A 17,353-nucleotide genomic window follows, 5' to 3' on the forward strand; every position below is an offset into this window, starting at 1 on the left:
GCAGCATCTGTTGAAGTGAAGAACCTCGTCTCAGGACTCAGAGTCCAGGAGCGCCGCTGGTCGAGCTCAACGAGGCCCGATGAAGACGAGCTGGAGGGGTGGAAGTGAAATGTAGGCGAGGCGCGAATAAAGTAGATAAAATAGGATTCAGAGCGTCGGGATGAGCCCACTAAAGACCCCCCCCCACACACACACTCACACACTGCGCTGCATCCAACCAGCACAGTCAGTCACAGGATTAGTGGCCTCACAGCTCCGGGCCCCTGATTATGTACACGACCCCCCCGATGGGGAAGGGCAAAGGGGGAGGGAGGGGGGTCAACCCCCCCCCAGTTGAGCATCATTAGGGGGGGGGGGGCAGCAGCCCACAGTCCCACTGGTTCTTTACCCTTCACTGCTCATCTCATTCTGCTCTAATTTTATTATTCTCCAGTGTCTGCCCATCTCTCTCTCACGCTCTTTCTCTCTCTCTCTCTCTCTCTCTCTCTCTCTCTCACTATCTCTCCCCCATCTCTCTCCCCCCCCCATATCTCTCTTAATCTCTCTCCCACCCTCCATATCTCTCCCCATCTCTCTCTCGCTCTTTCTCTCTCTCCCCCCCCATATCTCTCTCTCCCCCATCTCTCTCCCCCCCCCCCATCTCTCTCCCTCCATCTCTTGAAGGTGTTTGATGTTTCCTGACCGTCTCTCTGGGTGTTGTCAGTATTTCGGGCGTCTCTTGTTAAACTGACGGCGGCCATGTTCAGTGGACTGAAACCTTTAATCCTCTCTCTTCTCCCTGAGTGTGGAGGAGAGATTACGTTTTTATTTTCAGTGTCGAATTATTAGTGCTGGTGGCGATTAACCTTTTTACGGCCGCTTTTTATTTCTGAACCACGAACAAGACGAAGCTGTTCCTACACGGACCGACCGGAGAACCGCCTCGGCCAATCACAGCTCCCCGTGGAGCGCCACCAGCTCCTCAGTGGTTTACATGGAGGCTTTGGATGAAATGTCAATAATGATCTTAACAGCTGTTAAACCACTATGATCATTGTGTTAAACCACTATGATCATTGTGTTAAACCACTATGATCATTGTTAAACCACTATGATCATTGTGTTAAACCATTATGATCATTGTGTTAAACCACTATGATCATTGTGTTAAACCACTATGATCATTGTGTTAAACCACTATGATCATTGTGTTAAACCACTATGATCATTGTGTTAAACCACTATGATCATTGTGTTAAACCATTATGATCATTGTGTTAAACCATTATGATCATTGTGTTAAACCATTATGATCATTGTGTTAAACCACTATGATCATTGTGTTAAACCACTATGATCATTGTGTTAAACCACTATGATCATTGTGTTAAACCACTATGATCATTGTGTTAAACCATTATGATCATTGTGTTAAACCACTATGATCATTGTGTTAAACCACTATGATCATTGTGTTAAACCATTATGATCATTGTGTTAAACCACTATGATCATTGTGTTACACCATTATGATCATTGTGTTAAACCATTATGATCATTGTGTTAAACCACTATGATCATTGTGTTAAACCACTATGATCATTGTGTTAAACCATTATGATCATTGTGTTAAACCATTATGATCATTGTGTTAAACCACTATGATCATTGTGTGAAACCACTATGATCATTGTGTTTAACCACTATGATCATTGTGTTAAACCACTATGATCATTGTGTTAAACCACTATGATCATTGTGTTAAACCACTATGATCATTGTGTTAAACCACTATGATCATTGTGTTAAACCACTATGATCATTGTGTTAAACCACTATGATCATTGTGTTAAACCACTATGATCATTGTGTTAAACCACTATGATCATTGTGTTAAACCACTATGATCATTGTGTTAAACCACTATGATCATTGTGTTAAACCACTATGATCATTGTGTTAAACCACTATGATCATTGTGTTAAACCACTATGATCATTGTGTTAAACCACTATGATCATTGTGTTAAACCACTATGATCATTGTGTTAAACCACTATGATCATTGTGTTAAACCACTATGATCATTGTGTTAAACCACTATGATCATTGTGTTAAACCACTATGATCATTGTGTTAAACCACTATGATCATTGTGTTAAACCACTATGATCATTGTGTTAAACCATTATGATCATTGTGTTAAACCACTATGATCATTGTGTTAAACCACTATGATCATTGTGTTAAACCACTATGATCATTGTGTTAAACCACTATGATCATTGTGTTAAACCACTATGATCATTGTGTTAAACCATTATGATCATTGTGTTAAACCACTATGATCATTGTGTTAAACCACTATGATCATTGTGTTAAACCACTATGATCATTGTTAAACCACTATGATCATTGTGTTAAACCACTATGATCATTGTGTTAAACCATTATGATCATTGTGTTAAACCACTATGATCATTGTGTTAAACCACTATGATCATTGTGTTAAACCACTATGATCATTGTGTTAAACCACTATGATCATTGTGTTAAACCACTATGATCATTGTGTTAAACCACTATGATCATTGTGTTAAACCACTATGATCATTGTGTTAAACCACTATGATCATTGTGTTACACCACTATGATCATTGTGTTAAACCACTATGATCATTGTGTTAAACCACTATGATCATTGTGTTAAACCACTATGATCATTGTGTTAAACCATTATGATCATTGTTAAACCACTATGATCATTGTTACACCACTATGATCATTGTGTTTAACCACTATGATCATTGTTAAACCACTCTGATCATTGTTAAACCACTCTGATCATTGTGTTAAACCACTCTGATCATTGTGTTACACCACTCTGATCATTGTGTTACACCATTATGATCATTGTGTTACACCATTATGATCATTGTGTTAAACCACTATGATTATTGTGTTAAACCACTATGATCATTGTGTTAAACCACTATGATCATTGTCTTAAACCATTCTTGATACGGAGCTCTTCAAATATCTTCTTACACCCAAATGATTGTGGCGACGGTGGATAAAACATTCATGAAACCACCCAGACGAACGAGTTGCTGTCATGAAGGAGTCCGGTGTCTCGTGAACCGGACCAGCGCCGGTCGAGTCCGGCGCTCACCGGGCCGTGACGCGTCTCCTCCTCCACGCCGTCTGCAGCCGTTAACGGGCGTGGGGCCCGTGAGTTATCGCTCTGATATACAGGACTGTCTCAGAAAATTAGAATATTGTGATGAAGTTCTTTATTTTCTGTAATGCAATTAAAAAAACAAAAATGTCATGCATTCTGGATTCATTACAAATCAACTGAAATATTGCAAGCCTTTTATTCTTTTAATATTGCTGATTATGGCTTACAGCTTAAGAAAACTCAAATATCCTATCTCTAAATATTAGAATATCATGAAAAAGTATACTAGTAGGGTATTAAACAAATCACTTGAATTGTCTAATTAACTCGAAACACCTGCAAGGGTTTCCTGAGCCTTGACAAACACTCAGCTGTTATAAATCTTTTTTTTTACTTGGTCTGAGGAAATATTAAAATTTTATGAGATAGGATTTTAGAGTTTTCTTAAGCTGTAAGCCATAATCAGCAATATTAAAAGAATAAAAGGCTTGCAATATTTCAGTTGATTTGTAATTAATCCAGAATGCATGACATTTTTGTTTTTTTAATTGCATTACAGAAAATAAAGAACTTTATCACAATATTATAATTTTCTGAGACAGTCCTGTAAATGCAAAGCAGCGGTGTTTCTAAGCCGAAGCAGCTGAGCCTCTTCCTGGTGTCGGTGTGTTGAGCTGAACGGGCCGCTGTGTGTTTGTTTGTGGAACAACAACATGTCAACAAAGCCGAGCGGCGCCGCTGGCCCACGTCAACGGGTCTCCAGTGGGTCCGGACGGAGCGGCTCGGTGTGTGGATCACGTTGAGCTCCTGATGTTGACACATGACATGTGTATTCACACCTGGAAGTGGAACACACCTCCGTGGGTCTTTTCTTTAAAACACCAACATGGCCACAAGGTGCAGTTCTTTAAATAAATAAGTCGACGGTTGAGGTTGTCCAACTACCACAATGGAAATTCACTTTGTGCTGCCTTGTGTTTCTTGTTTCCTCTGTATATTTAGTATTGTTTTTGTGTTTTATTTTCTATTAATGCTCTAATGTGCAGCCGCTGCTGTGATCCTGAAGCCTCTTCACTGAGGCTAATGAAGGAACATCTAATCTAATAGAAGAAAAGCAAAACTAAAAGACAGAACTCTTTATGTTCCTGTCACTATTTAAGACGGAACACTTCCACACCCTGTATGTTTTAGTGTTTCTCACTGAGTCACTAATCTGAGTCGTTGTTGTTGTTTCAGGCGGGGAGGAAGGACCGGAGCGACGCCCTGAACACCGCCATCGACCGCATGACCAAGAAGACCAGAGACCTCCGCAGACAGGTGTGTGTGTGTGTCACATGACCTGCTCACTGAAGACCGTCAGCCCGCTAGGGATCTGCTGTTGTTGAGCATTCCAGGGTTCGTACGGTCATGGAAAACCTGGAAAAGGCATGGAATTTAAAAATGGTTGTTTCCAGGCCCGAAAAAAAATGAAATCCCAAAAGTTTTGTAAACGTCACGGAGAAGTTATGTCCACATGATCATTTATCCTGAGTGACATAATTAATGTTTTTTATAAGAGAGACACTCTAAATACCAGCAGGTATCCGCTCTTTCATACTCGCGGCGCAAGTTAAAAAAATATATACAAATGTTAATCAAACTATTGTCTCGTTCATCGTCATTCATTGATTAATTAATTACTTTAGCCTTAGCTAACATTGACATTTACCCCTGGGTTGATTAATGTGTTCAAATAAATAAATAAATGAAAAGAAATTGACATGACAATCCTAACCCTAACCCTAATGATCACGTTACCATATTAATAGTTATCAATCCATAATCCTTTTAAAATATCTGCATCACTTGAAGTCAGTTATTCATGTGTGTGAATGCACAGTGGACTATACCATCCTAACACCCCCCCCCCAGCTGCGTAAGGCCGTGATGGACCACGTCTCCGACTCCTTCCTGGAGACCAACGTGCCGCTGCTGGTCCTGATCGAAGCCGCCAAGAACGGCAACGAGAAGGAGGTGAAGGAGTACGCCCAGGTGTTCCGCGAGCACGCCACCAAGCTGATCGAGGTAACACACACACACACACTCGTTCTCATTATTCGGGTCGAACCAAAATGCTTTCTGTCGCCGCTAAGAAAGTTTTACGGAGTAGCTGATGCTGCATTTCATCATTCTTACACTAGTGGATATAATTATATATAAATATAAAGTATGCAGTGGTGCGTTTACTAATCTCTTCCTGAAGAACGTTCCTGCAGAGCCACATTCGTGCCTCTCCTCTTTTGTTCATCACGTGATCACAGAGGAATGTAAACAACGACCACTTTTGCAGGTCTGACTGAACTCCTGGGGAGTTAAAAATACAAGGGGGCACTTTTGAAATAACATTTAACCTTTGTACAAATAATAAATATACTTATTTAGGCTTACAGTTTATGAGCTATTGTCATAGAAATAGCAATAATAAGACTATTAGGCAGTAATAAGAATATTAGGTAATAATAAGACTATTGGGTAATAAGACTATTAGGTAATAAGACTTAGGTAATGATAAGACTATTAGGTAATAATAAGACTATTAGACAATACTAACACCATTAGACAATAAGACTATTAGGCAGTAATAAGAATATTAGGTAATAATAAGACTATTGGGTAATAAGAATATTAGGCAATAATAACACTATTAGACAATAAGACTATTAGAAAATAAGACTATTAGACAATAATAAGACTAGTAAACTGTAGTCTACAGATTAAAAGTGTTTTCTTTGATTTATTTATTTATTATTTATTACATTTTTTAAACTACTTTTAACAATTATTATAATTATTTATTTATTTAATAATTAAACGTATTGATTTGTGCACCTTCCGAGTACAGCAGCACAGACGGGACACAACAAAGAACTCACACTGTTAAACACACACTGGTTGTGAAGGTCTCGTTCAGGAGGATCGGGAACAGTCGGCGCTCCGATGGCGTGAAGACGAGTGAAGCTGCCTCGAGGCAAACGCTCCATCAGCTCACACACTCCGTTATTACTGACCCACATGGATTGTGTTTCAGCTTATCGTTATTAATGCTGGAGGCTTGAGAGTTATTCATCAGATTCTCTTATTGTACTTTGTCTGCTTTCTACGCATTAAATAATGTCTTTACATGAATGTATTGAGCTCGAGACGTCTTGCTCTCTGAGCAGCCGTCCCCATTCTTCAACCGGGGGTTGTTTTCATTCAATCCCACAATGCATCAGCGCTCCACGGCGTAATGTTATCAATGTGTTCAACGCACGCCGAGAGCTCGACGGACGTTTATCGACGCGCGTTCCCATTCGTCGGAGAATCGAATGGTTTATTGTTTTTTTGTCATGTTACTTGACATTTCCAGGCAGATGATAAATTCATCATGTTTAGAGCAGCAGGAACGCCGACTCGGGGAAGCTGGGGCGCCGCGCCCTGTGGAGGGAGAATGTAGCCTATGAAAACATATATGTATATACAGGACTGTCTCAGAAAATTAGAATATTGTGATAAAGTTCTTTATTTTCTGTAATGCACCAAACCAAAATGTCATGCATTCTGGATTCATTACAAATCAACTGAAATATTGCAAGCCTTTTATTCTTTTAATATTGCTGATTATGGCTTACAGCTTAAGAAAACTCTAAAATCCTATCTCATAAAATTTTAATATTTCCTCAGACCAAGTAAAAAAAAGATTTATAACAGCTGAGTGTTTGTCAAGGCTCAGGAAACCCTTGCAGGTGTTTCGAGTTAATTAGACAATTCAAGTGATTTGTTTAATACCCTACTAGTATACTTTTTCATGATATTCTAATATTTAGAGATAGGATATTTGAGTTTTCTTAAGCTGTAAGCCATAATCAGCAATATTAAAAGAATAAAAGGCTTGCAATATTTCAGTTGATTTGTAATGAATCCAGAATGCATGACATTATTGTTTTTTGAATTGCATTACAGAAAATAAAGAACTTCATCACAATATTCTAATTTTCTGAGACAGTCCTGTATATGTGTGGGTCACCTGGAGGAGGGCGTATGATGTTGAAAGACCCGAAACGTCCAATGATCCCAGGAACATCACTGAAGAGGTGTCCAGATTAGGAATCAGTAGATGTATGTACACAGTGAATATATATATATATATGTGTGTATATATATGAAAGTCTCTAGTCTCTCTCTCTAGAGTCTCGAGTCTCCCAGTGGCATCGTGGTGAGAGAGAGAGATCATGAGTGAGACGCTCGGTCTCCCCATAAGTTTGTCTTTATCCAGCGTCTCTCTGCATCCTGTCTGGCCCCCTGCATGCGTTTGTGATGTCAGATGTTTAGATCAGTGTTTCAGTGAAGAAGTGCTTCTCATCAGCACAAATGCTTTGGGAATTGTGAGTGGGGGATGGGCGTCTTCTAGACCTGAAGGAGGCGGCAGAGGCGAGGAGGCTTCTTCTCGTTTCCTTCCACCACCGGAGCGTTTCATGGAGTTCTCCTCCTGATTATTATTCTCCGAGCTTCGCCCCACATTTCTATCCTATAATAACATAATTTGGTCTCTTCCCATCTGAAGGAGCCTCCAGTGGAGTTCACACAGGTTCAAGATGAACCTCATTAAACGTACAAGAGCCCAAGCTGTGCCTCGCGAGCCTCGTGTCATCAGCTGTGCAGCGCGTGTGCGACTGCATGCGATGTTTAAATCCAGCGTATCAGAACTGACTGTCTGTAGTCGTGAGGTAGAGCTGCGTTTACAACCTGTGACCACATCTCAGGACGGAGTCACTGAAACTACCAAACACAACTTCCAGCTCTCGTTGCGGTTCAAATCCAGAGTTTATTTTTGCCTTTGCAGTCGATTATGTTCCGCCGTGTTCTCTGCCCGCTGGATAATCCCCGTTTGGCACATTGTTCCTGCTTTGTTGCCAGCAAATGGGAATATTCAACGTCTCTGACCTACATTCTGTGAATAATTGTAGTCGCTAGAATATTTAGAAGCGGGACTTGTCGGTCGATGCACGTAAATGTATTCCCAAAGCGTAAACGCGTGCAGCTGGAAGATTTGCCGAGCTCGGCGCTTTCCCCTCTTTCTGAAAAGGGTCACAATCTTGTCCTCCGGTCCCGGAGCCTCGAGGTAATCCTGCAGCGGCGAGGTCACAATTTATTACCTCGTCTCGAGTCTCCAGCTGGAACCGACGTTTACATTCCACTAATTTTTGTGAAATTGTCTGTGCTGTCGTCGTGTTGCAGCTTCACATTAATCCTCAGCTTTGGGTTTGTATCCCACAGGGAAGGTGGAGCCGCACGCTCCATTCATGGCGTGGTCGCCGGGTTTGGGATGTTCTGTTAGATTAAATAGGCTCCAAATGAGACCGTCAGAGTCCTTGTTTTTGGCTAATGTGTGTGTGTGTGTGTGTGTGTGTGTGTAGGTGGCCAACCTGGCGTGCTCCATCTCCAACAACGAGGAGGGCGTGAAGCTGGTGCGCATGGCGGCGTCTCAGCTGGAGACTCTCTGCCCTCAGGTACGTGGCACGAGGAGTCGCACTAAATGAAAACTATAGACTGTAAATTGGAAGTAAGCTGATGATGTTTTTACAATTTAAAGAAGACATTAGACTGTTACACAAAGTTCAGTATTCTATGAGCGGATTAGGACGAGATTCTTGGACCCATCGCTCCACAAGACAAATATCCTGTGCTTTTATTTTGAAGGTTTCAAAGAAATGTTATATTCGAGAAATAAACTCATGTACAATATTTCTACACTCAAATAAACAATCGAATGCAAAGAGTTATTTAACAACAGGTGTGAGTAGTTTATGTTTCAGGTATAACCTTTAGGCCCACGGGGAACATGAGTTTGACCCCTTTGGGTAACATTGAGCAACACACCTCAACCAAGCGGCTGACGGACAATACCTGAGTTCCTTTTGTATTCACGTACACAGACTGCACCTCTCTCACCTGTGGATCAGTATTTGATCGATCCGCCTCTCTTCTTAACCGTCAGCCTCTCATCTGAGTCTCGCGGCTCCTTTGATCCCTCTAATGACTCCCATTCATCCCTCTCAGACTCACAGATGTTTCCTCCCCCAAAAACAAGCGGCTCTTAGTTTTATTTCATTCAATCCTTCAAAACACTCGGCGTCTATAATCATTCCCGGGAATGAATCGGCTTCACGCTGCAGACCCAACAGCGAGGCGGGGGAGGGGGGGGGAGGGGCTTCGTGCAATCCCCTACGCTAATGTTGTGGCTGATGGAGCTCTAATGGCTGTAATTGGGTGATTACAGGTGATTAATGCGGCGCTGGCCCTGGCTGCCAAGCCCAACAGCAAGGTGGCCCAGGACAACATGGACCTGTTCAAGGAGCAGTGGGAGAAGCAGGTCCACGTGCTCACCGACGCCGTCGACGACATCACGTCCATCGACGACTTCCTGTGCGTGTCCGGTGAGTCGCCGCCGTGGAGCGGGTGATGGTGCTTCAGGAGTTAAAAAAAGCTGTGGAGTTAAACTGTGACGCCGTATTAAGAAGGATCTGCACGGAGCACTTACCTGTGGTATTAGTCCTCTCTGATGAGGACACACACACACACACACGGGAAAGCTCCGGCATCGACTTCCTGTCACGCTCGCCTGTTGCCGTTAAGCGCCCCTCGTCAGCGACTCCTCGCCTCCAGGGCGGCGGTGATTTACACGGCGGACGTTCACATGGCGCCGGCGCCCCGTCAATACGCAGCCGCGCGCTCCCCACGCGCCACAAGAGCCTCCCGCCAGCGCTCTTATTCTGAAGGCTGTGCACACACAGCGGAGGCGGAGCGCCCCCCCCGACTCGAGGCGTTCAGCCATCAGAATCAACGTGTTCCATCTTTGATTAAAAAGCATCGGGAAAACAAATTAAAACCGGTTTAACTTCCTCGCTGACATCCGACCTGACGGCGTGATGGGATTCAAGTGTTTGAGTAATGTCACACACACACACACACACACACACACACACACCAGGGAAAAACTGCCCTTAAGAAATATACATTTACCTCTGATATCACGAGGAGAGGCACATGTCCCCATAACTTCCTCTAATAATTATGACAATTTAAATGTTTTTGTTGTTGTGTCCTATCTGTGCTGCCTGTACTAGGTAGGCAAAAATATATATATATATATATATAATTTCAAATCATAAAAAAACAAGGAAAAAAGTGATTTCGTAATCGTTGTTTAAAGAAAATTCATAACAATAAATATAACTACAAAGAAATAATACAATTTAATATTAAAACACGTTGAATCTGTAAACTGCTGCCTAATAGTCTTATTATTGTCTAATAGTCTTATTATTGCCTAATAGTCTTATTATTGCCTAATAGTCTTATTATTGCCTCATAGTCTTATTATTGCCATTGTTATGACAGTTGCTCATATCCTGTAAATAAGTATATTTATTATTTTTCAACAAAGGTAACATTTTATTTTACAAGTTTAAAAAAGTGCCGCAATTTATATTTAAATGCTCCTGGATTTCAGTCACTGGGAAACAACTGCCCCCTAAACTATATATATAAATAAATAAGCATATGAATGTATAAATGTCCTCCCTGGTATAAAGTCCACTCTCCTGACTGCTGCTCCTCCTCAGAGAACCACATCCTGGAGGACGTGAACAAGTGCGTCATCGCTCTGCAGGAGAAGGACGTGGACGGTTTGGATCGCACCGCCGGCGCCATCCGGGGCCGCGCCGCCCGGGTCGTCCACGTGGTCACGTCCGAAATGGACAACTATGAACCCGGCATCTACACGGAGAAGGTCCTGGAGGCCACCAAGCTGCTCACCAACAGCGGTAACACACACACACACACACACACACACACACACACTCACACACTGTCGTCATGGTGCAGCGAGGCGATTACGTCACGCTTCGTTACCTCGCTTCGTAATTATTTTAGTGGGTTTTGTGCCGGTTGAGTTATTTTATTGGTTTAATTCTGCACAATGGAAAAGTCATGGAATCTTAAAATGTTAATTTCCAGAGCTGGAAAAGTCATGTAAAAAACTTAAATCACTAAAGTTTTGGGAATGTCCTCGACATTTGTTATATTCACATGTTCATTCACGCCGAGTTTGAAATAACAAATATGTTTTAGAAAGGAAGACGCTCAAAATATAAGCCGGCGTGCGCTCTCCTACTGGCGCCGCAATTATTATTTTTTCGCGTTGCAAGTGAACGCACCTTAACGGGAAAGTTCGCTGGCCAGAGCTCGGGAAGGTCGGATATTCGTATATGTATACAAATGTTTATTTTTTTAATCCAAAAATTGTCTCCTAATCATTTGTTTAATTTAATGTTTACTGTATGCGTTGGAATTCAAATTGTTTAAATAATACATGTTCTCACTGTTTCATGTATAAACCCAGATTTCAGTTTGGTCATGGACATGTGGTTTAAGGTCCTGGAAATCCACTGGTCAACATGTGTAAGAACCCTGATGGACCCGTACCTGTGCCCGTACCTGTGCCCGTACCTGTGCCCGTACCTGTGCCCGTACCTGTGCCTGTGCTCGTACCTGTGCCCGTACCTGTGCCCGTACCTGTGCTCGTGCCTGTGCTCGTGCCTGTGCCTGTGCCTGTGCCCGTACCTGTGCTCGTGCCTGTGCTCGTGCCTGTGCTCGTGCCTGTGCTCGTGCCTGTGCTCGTGCCTGTGCTCGTGCCTGTGCTCGTGCCTGTGCTCGTGCCTGTGCTCGTGTCATTGGTTTGAATTTTTTTTTTAAATATCCTGTAATTGAAGTAATGTTTAGTTGTCATTGAAGGTAACTGGTGGTTTAAGGGTTGTCTGGTTATGCCTCGTTCATTTATTAAGAATCCTAGAGGCAGAAAGATAATTACACTCCAGTCTGACCATTACACCACGCTATAATAATAAAAATGGCAATCTTTGTCTCCATTAGTGCAAAATGTTAAAAGCGGTTTAAAAAACAATTACAAGGCGTCTACTTGAAGAACAGTGTGTGTGTACTTTAGGGGAAGGATCGTCTAGCCAATGAGGAAAGAGGTGCGGCCAACAGGAATGTTCTTCATGTTTCCTGTGAGCGCTGCTGCTCTCGGCCTCCACATCTGAGCCCTCAGGACTGCATTTAAAATGGTTTTAAAGCAGATGTGCTGTGGAGGGCGGCGTCCCCCTGAGCTTCTCGTTTCTCATGCAACACGAGAGGCGAGCAGAGCGACCTCCGTCTGCAGAGCGACTCGAGGAGCTTTTAGAGGTCACACAAGGTCACACAAGGTCACCTGCCTGGGGTCTCTGAGGGGATCCTTTAGAATCATCATCCACGTCCAGCTGCTGACACACCTTCTCTAATGTTCTGGTAGTGGAACACGCCCCTCACTCAGTGTGTGTGTGTGTGCTTACTCATTGTTCTCCTCCTCCTCCTCTCCCTCAGTCATGCCGCGGTTCACGGAGCAGGTGGAGTCCGCGGTGGATGCCCTGAGCGCCAACTCCTCGCTCCCCGTGGACGAGAACGAGTTCATCGACGCGTCGCGCCTCGTGTACGACGGCATCCGAGACATCCGCAAGGCCGTGCTCATGATCAGAGTAAGTGTTGCTCTACCCGACGCTCACCTGGAGCGTCTCTAGCTTCAGACCGACGCTCACCTGGAGCGTCTCTCGCTTCAGACCGACGCTCACCTGGAGCGTCTAGCTTCAGACCGACGCTCACCTGGGCGTCTCTCGCTTCAGACCGACGCTCACCTGGAGCGTCTCTCGCTTCAGACCGACGCTCACCTGGAGCGTCTCTAGCTTCAGACCGACGCTCACCTGGAGCGTCTCTCGCTTCAGACCGACGCTCACCTGGAGCGTCTCTAGCTTCAGACCGACGCTCACCTGGAGCGTCTCCTCCTGCTCTGCAGCCACTAAGCGTTCCAGTGTGATGCTGTATACATGATGATGGAAGACTTGCATATGTTGCATATCTGCGTCGTTCAACCCATCAGATCTCATCATATATTCATTCTTTCTGGTAAAAGTGATGTTCCTCTCACCGTTGACGTGTTTTAGGATTTCATTTTCAGACATCCACCATCGAGAATGAATATTCTGCATATCTGCAAGAGGAAGAACTTTCCTTTCAGATCTCCAGAATCCAATTATTAATGTTCATAATTTAGAATTCATGTATCCAAAATTTTGAAAAAACCTTCCAGATATCCATGATGTCATTTTTTATATTTATAACACATTTACGGATATCCAAAAAGTTGATAATTTAACGTGTATCTGAAATTGAAAGTCCGATGAACATTAATGGCTCGAGTGACGCCGTTTTCCGAATGAAAGAACGACTTTGTGGAAATCCAGAGGGACGGATCGGATAAGGGAAATGTAAGAGTGGATATCTGAAATGTTCAATTGGTCGGATGAGATAACGACGTCTACGACCAGCTGCTCATCACACGGGATGGAAAGATATCCCACATTCAGTTGGAGATATTTGTACCTCCTAGTTACATAGAATATATGTAATTACCATTCTGACTATTGGGACTATGATTTAGACTCTGACTCCTCCTCCTTGTGGACGTCTCTGGGTCCACTGAACGATAACCCGTCTCCTTTGAACCAGACGCTTTAATAGAAGTAATAATAACTTTATTTATATAGCACCTTTAAAAACAATGTTTACAAAGTGCTCTACAGAGTCGAGGCAAAACAAACGGAATAGTAAGAAACAAATATAACATTTAAAAATATATATTAAAATAATAAAAAACAGACAAATTAAATTAGGGGAACCAAAGTTCTGCGTAAAAGGACGAGATCGCTTAAAAGCTGTTCTATAAAAATGGGTTTTAAGAAGTGATTTTAAAAGAGTCTCTGATTCTGCAGCCTCATCCTCTCCGGTCGTCGCTCCAGCGTTTACGTTATTATAAGCGTTTGATTTAAGGTTGGAGGTTTCTTTAATTGGCGCTCTGCAGTTGGACCGCGAGCCGGAGGACCGCCTTCACTTCCCACCGGCGCCGCTCCGGTTATCCGGATGGATTGAGCTGTCGGGCCGGTGGGATGAACGCCGTGTGTCTGGAACACAACGGAGGATTTATCAAAAATCTCGCCAGTTCTATAATTAATTCTGCCGTTCTTCACTCTAAGCCGGCGACAGCGACGAGATTCAACCGGACACCGTTTCCATTCTCTGAGAAGAGAAGGCGCCGCGTGGATTTCCCAGGATTTCTTGGTCAGGTGTGAGATAATCCTCCAGGTGGAAAGTGCCTCCAGAGTTACTTTAAAGCAGCGTCGGCACGGCGACCCTGAAGAGTTCTGTTAATTGATGCTTTTAACGAGATGAGACGCTGAAGGCTCATCTCTCCCTCGAAGAACCCGTTCAGAGCAAAGTCCACGAGCCCAAAGACATGCGACACGCGGAGAGACGACTTCTCCAGAGGGCACACACACACACACACGCACTGAAGAAGATGTGGACGGATAAGAGAGCGTCTCCACGCTCCTCCGGCCGCCTCCATCCCTCCCCGTCTGCGACGGACTCGGAGCCCTCGCGTCTAAAAATAGCCGAAGGTCTCCGAACAACCTCTCAGCGTTAGAAATGTAGAGGCGCTCTCCGGGGAGTCGTGGGGGTGGGGCAGACAAAGCTGCTCGGCGGCGCAGCGGCATCACCTGCCGAGGCCGAGCGACAGACGAGTGTAGCTGTGTGACGGGGCGGCGTAACCACGGAGCGCTGGACGTTACATCTAAATGCAAAACGCGGCCTGGCCCGGCCGGCGCTCGGCGCCGACTCGGCATCGCGTGTAAGACGCACAACGCGGCGGCGCTCCGGCTCGTGGTTCTCCTGCTGCAGACATTGACGTGGCAGTCCGAATGTAAAACGGCAATTTGCTCTCCGTGACGTTCGTCTCGCCGCTTCTTGTGAAGGATTTCTTTCTTTCGAAGGTCAGAGCCGAAGAAGAAAATCTCCTCGTGGGCCGTGATGCACAAATCACACGGCGGCGACAGCTGCCCGCCGCGTCTCGCCGTCTGTGGCGCCCTGACTGAGACGGCTTGATGTCTGGGAGGCACAGTCTCTGATGTGGGGGGGGGGGGCTGCCTGTCAAACATCCAAGAGACATCCAACAGAGGCTGCCCGGGCGCCACTTACAGAGGTTAAAGACTCGCCTGTCTTCAGCAGCCACGACTTGTCTGTTCTGCTTTAAAGAGCGGGCAGCCATGTCGCACGCGTGTGTGTTTTAATAGTTATGGGGAGCTACTCGACGCTAAGGCGCGTGGTGAAGTGGCCACACATGGGATTCTGAAGTCTTCCTCACACCAGCCTCCTCCTCTTCCTCCATCTCCCCTCTCTAAACGCACAGGCAGCTCTTCACACTCGATTTACTAATTCATGTTTGAGTTCACCAGAAGGCGTTTCCACCCTCACAGGTTTTGGTATCCGATGGAGCCGATGTTGTTTGATGTGACCGTCGGCTTGTTCTGACCCCGTTTCCATGGTTTCTTCTCTCGCTGCGTCTCTGCAGACTCCGGAGGAGCTGGACGACTCCGACTTTGAGACCGAAGACTTCGATGTGCGCAGCAGGACCAGCGTGCAGACGGAGGACGACCAGCTCATCGCCGGGAAGAGCGCTCGGGTAAGACTGGGATCACGACCAGCAGACGTTACACTTTCTAGAGCACGCGACGTGGAGATGATTCACGCTTCTGTCCTGGGGTTGAATACGGCCATGGAACTTAAATACATGTTTAATATGGCGAGTTAGACGATCCACTGGAGCACAGGCGTCAAACACACGGGGCCCCGACGGCTTCAGAGACATTCAGGAAAAATATCCTGTGCTTTTATTTTGAAGGTTTCAAATTAAATGGATTCATGTCATGTTCTTATGTACAATATATCTTATGTATAATATTATAGTTTGTTAGCCTCTGTTTTCCAGATATTGTCTCAAGTTGGATCTGAAGAGACTCCACGGATAATAAGTCTATTGTCGGCCCTTTTTTACAACAGATGCATTTAAGTGTTTCAAAGTCCAAAGTGATAAATAACTTCATAAATAAATCCGCGTCTGCCGCCTGCTCCTCCAGTAAATTGCCGCGTGTCGTTAGGTTTTCCATCTTCGGCTCCGGCTGGTCGGTTCAAGCCTCCGGAGAGCGAGTCCTATTTCCGCGAATGGAATCCACGTCTCGCGATGACATTCGATTTCCTGCTCGTGAGCGTCGGCCCACTTGTGCCTCACGGGCTCCTCCACGGAGCGTCTGATTGGCTGCTGGGAAACTGGCCTTCAACCGCGGGGCCCACGAGGAGCCGAGCGCTCGCACGCTTGATTTTAAGTAGCGCGAGAGGAATGTCTGCGTCTGGATCCTCTTCATGTCGGTTAATCCCAGGAGGAGTCGCACGCTCTCTGAGTCGCTGTGAACCGGGTTTGAACCCGGCTTCCTGTGGCTGAACCCCAACTTAACCGGCAGCCTCCGGAGCTCTGGAGGGGAGGAGACAAGAGTCCTGATACTCAACACTCTTAGCTTTGTTGAGGATTCATGGAAAACCTGGAAGCCCTGGGATTTTAATATGGTTATTTCCAGGCCTGGAAAAGTCTGTGGAAAACATTTAATCCCACAAGTTTTGGAAAAGTCCTGGAAATGTGTTGGAATAAAGAATACACATTTATATAAATACTATTATTTTTAAATCAAACTATTTTCTCGTTCATTTGTGTCATTTAAGGTTTATACTGGTGTATACACGGAGATTTAACATGTGTGGTCATGTGGTTTACGGTCCTGTTCACCCATTGGTCAGCATGTGTTTGTCAGAGCTGTACTGGAGCGATTCTTTAAACATGTCGGCGTGTATGAAAGAAGAACCACGTGGTCTTCAGCGTAGATCACAAGATCCGAGAGACGCCCGCAGGCCGCCGTCTCACTGAGCCGAGGCCTCGTGGACTAACCCCTCCCCCCCCTCTGTAACTCCTCCCCCAGGCGATCATGGCCCAGCTGCCCCAGGAGCAGAGGGCGATCATCGCCGAGCAGGTGGCGAGCTTCCAGGAGGAGAAGAGCAAGCTGGACGCCGAGGTCTCCAAGTGGGACGACAACGGCAACGACATCATCGTGCTGGCCAAGCAGATGTGCATGATCATGATGGAGATGACCGACTTCACCAGGTGAGGCTGCCGAGCACCTGGCCGTCTGGCCCTCTGGCC

The 17,353-nt window shown here is 44.8% G+C and overlaps 1 protein-coding gene across 1 annotated transcript in view; it reads left to right on the top strand.

The window, feature by feature from the left end:
* Positions 1–17,353, top strand: part of ctnna1 (catenin (cadherin-associated protein), alpha 1) — a 63,181-nt gene that overhangs the window by 31,625 nt on the left and 14,203 nt on the right. The window contains 8 exon segments of the mRNA XM_056438772.1: positions 4,396–4,476; positions 5,071–5,223; positions 8,595–8,687; positions 9,458–9,614; positions 10,803–11,003; positions 12,601–12,752; positions 15,677–15,787; positions 17,133–17,314. Coding sequence (XP_056294747.1) covers positions 4,396–4,476; positions 5,071–5,223; positions 8,595–8,687; positions 9,458–9,614; positions 10,803–11,003; positions 12,601–12,752; positions 15,677–15,787; positions 17,133–17,314 — 1,130 coding nt within the window.

This window comes from Pseudoliparis swirei, chromosome 19 (genome assembly GCF_029220125.1).
Source record: "Pseudoliparis swirei isolate HS2019 ecotype Mariana Trench chromosome 19, NWPU_hadal_v1, whole genome shotgun sequence".
NCBI lineage: Eukaryota > Metazoa > Chordata > Actinopteri > Perciformes > Liparidae > Pseudoliparis > Pseudoliparis swirei.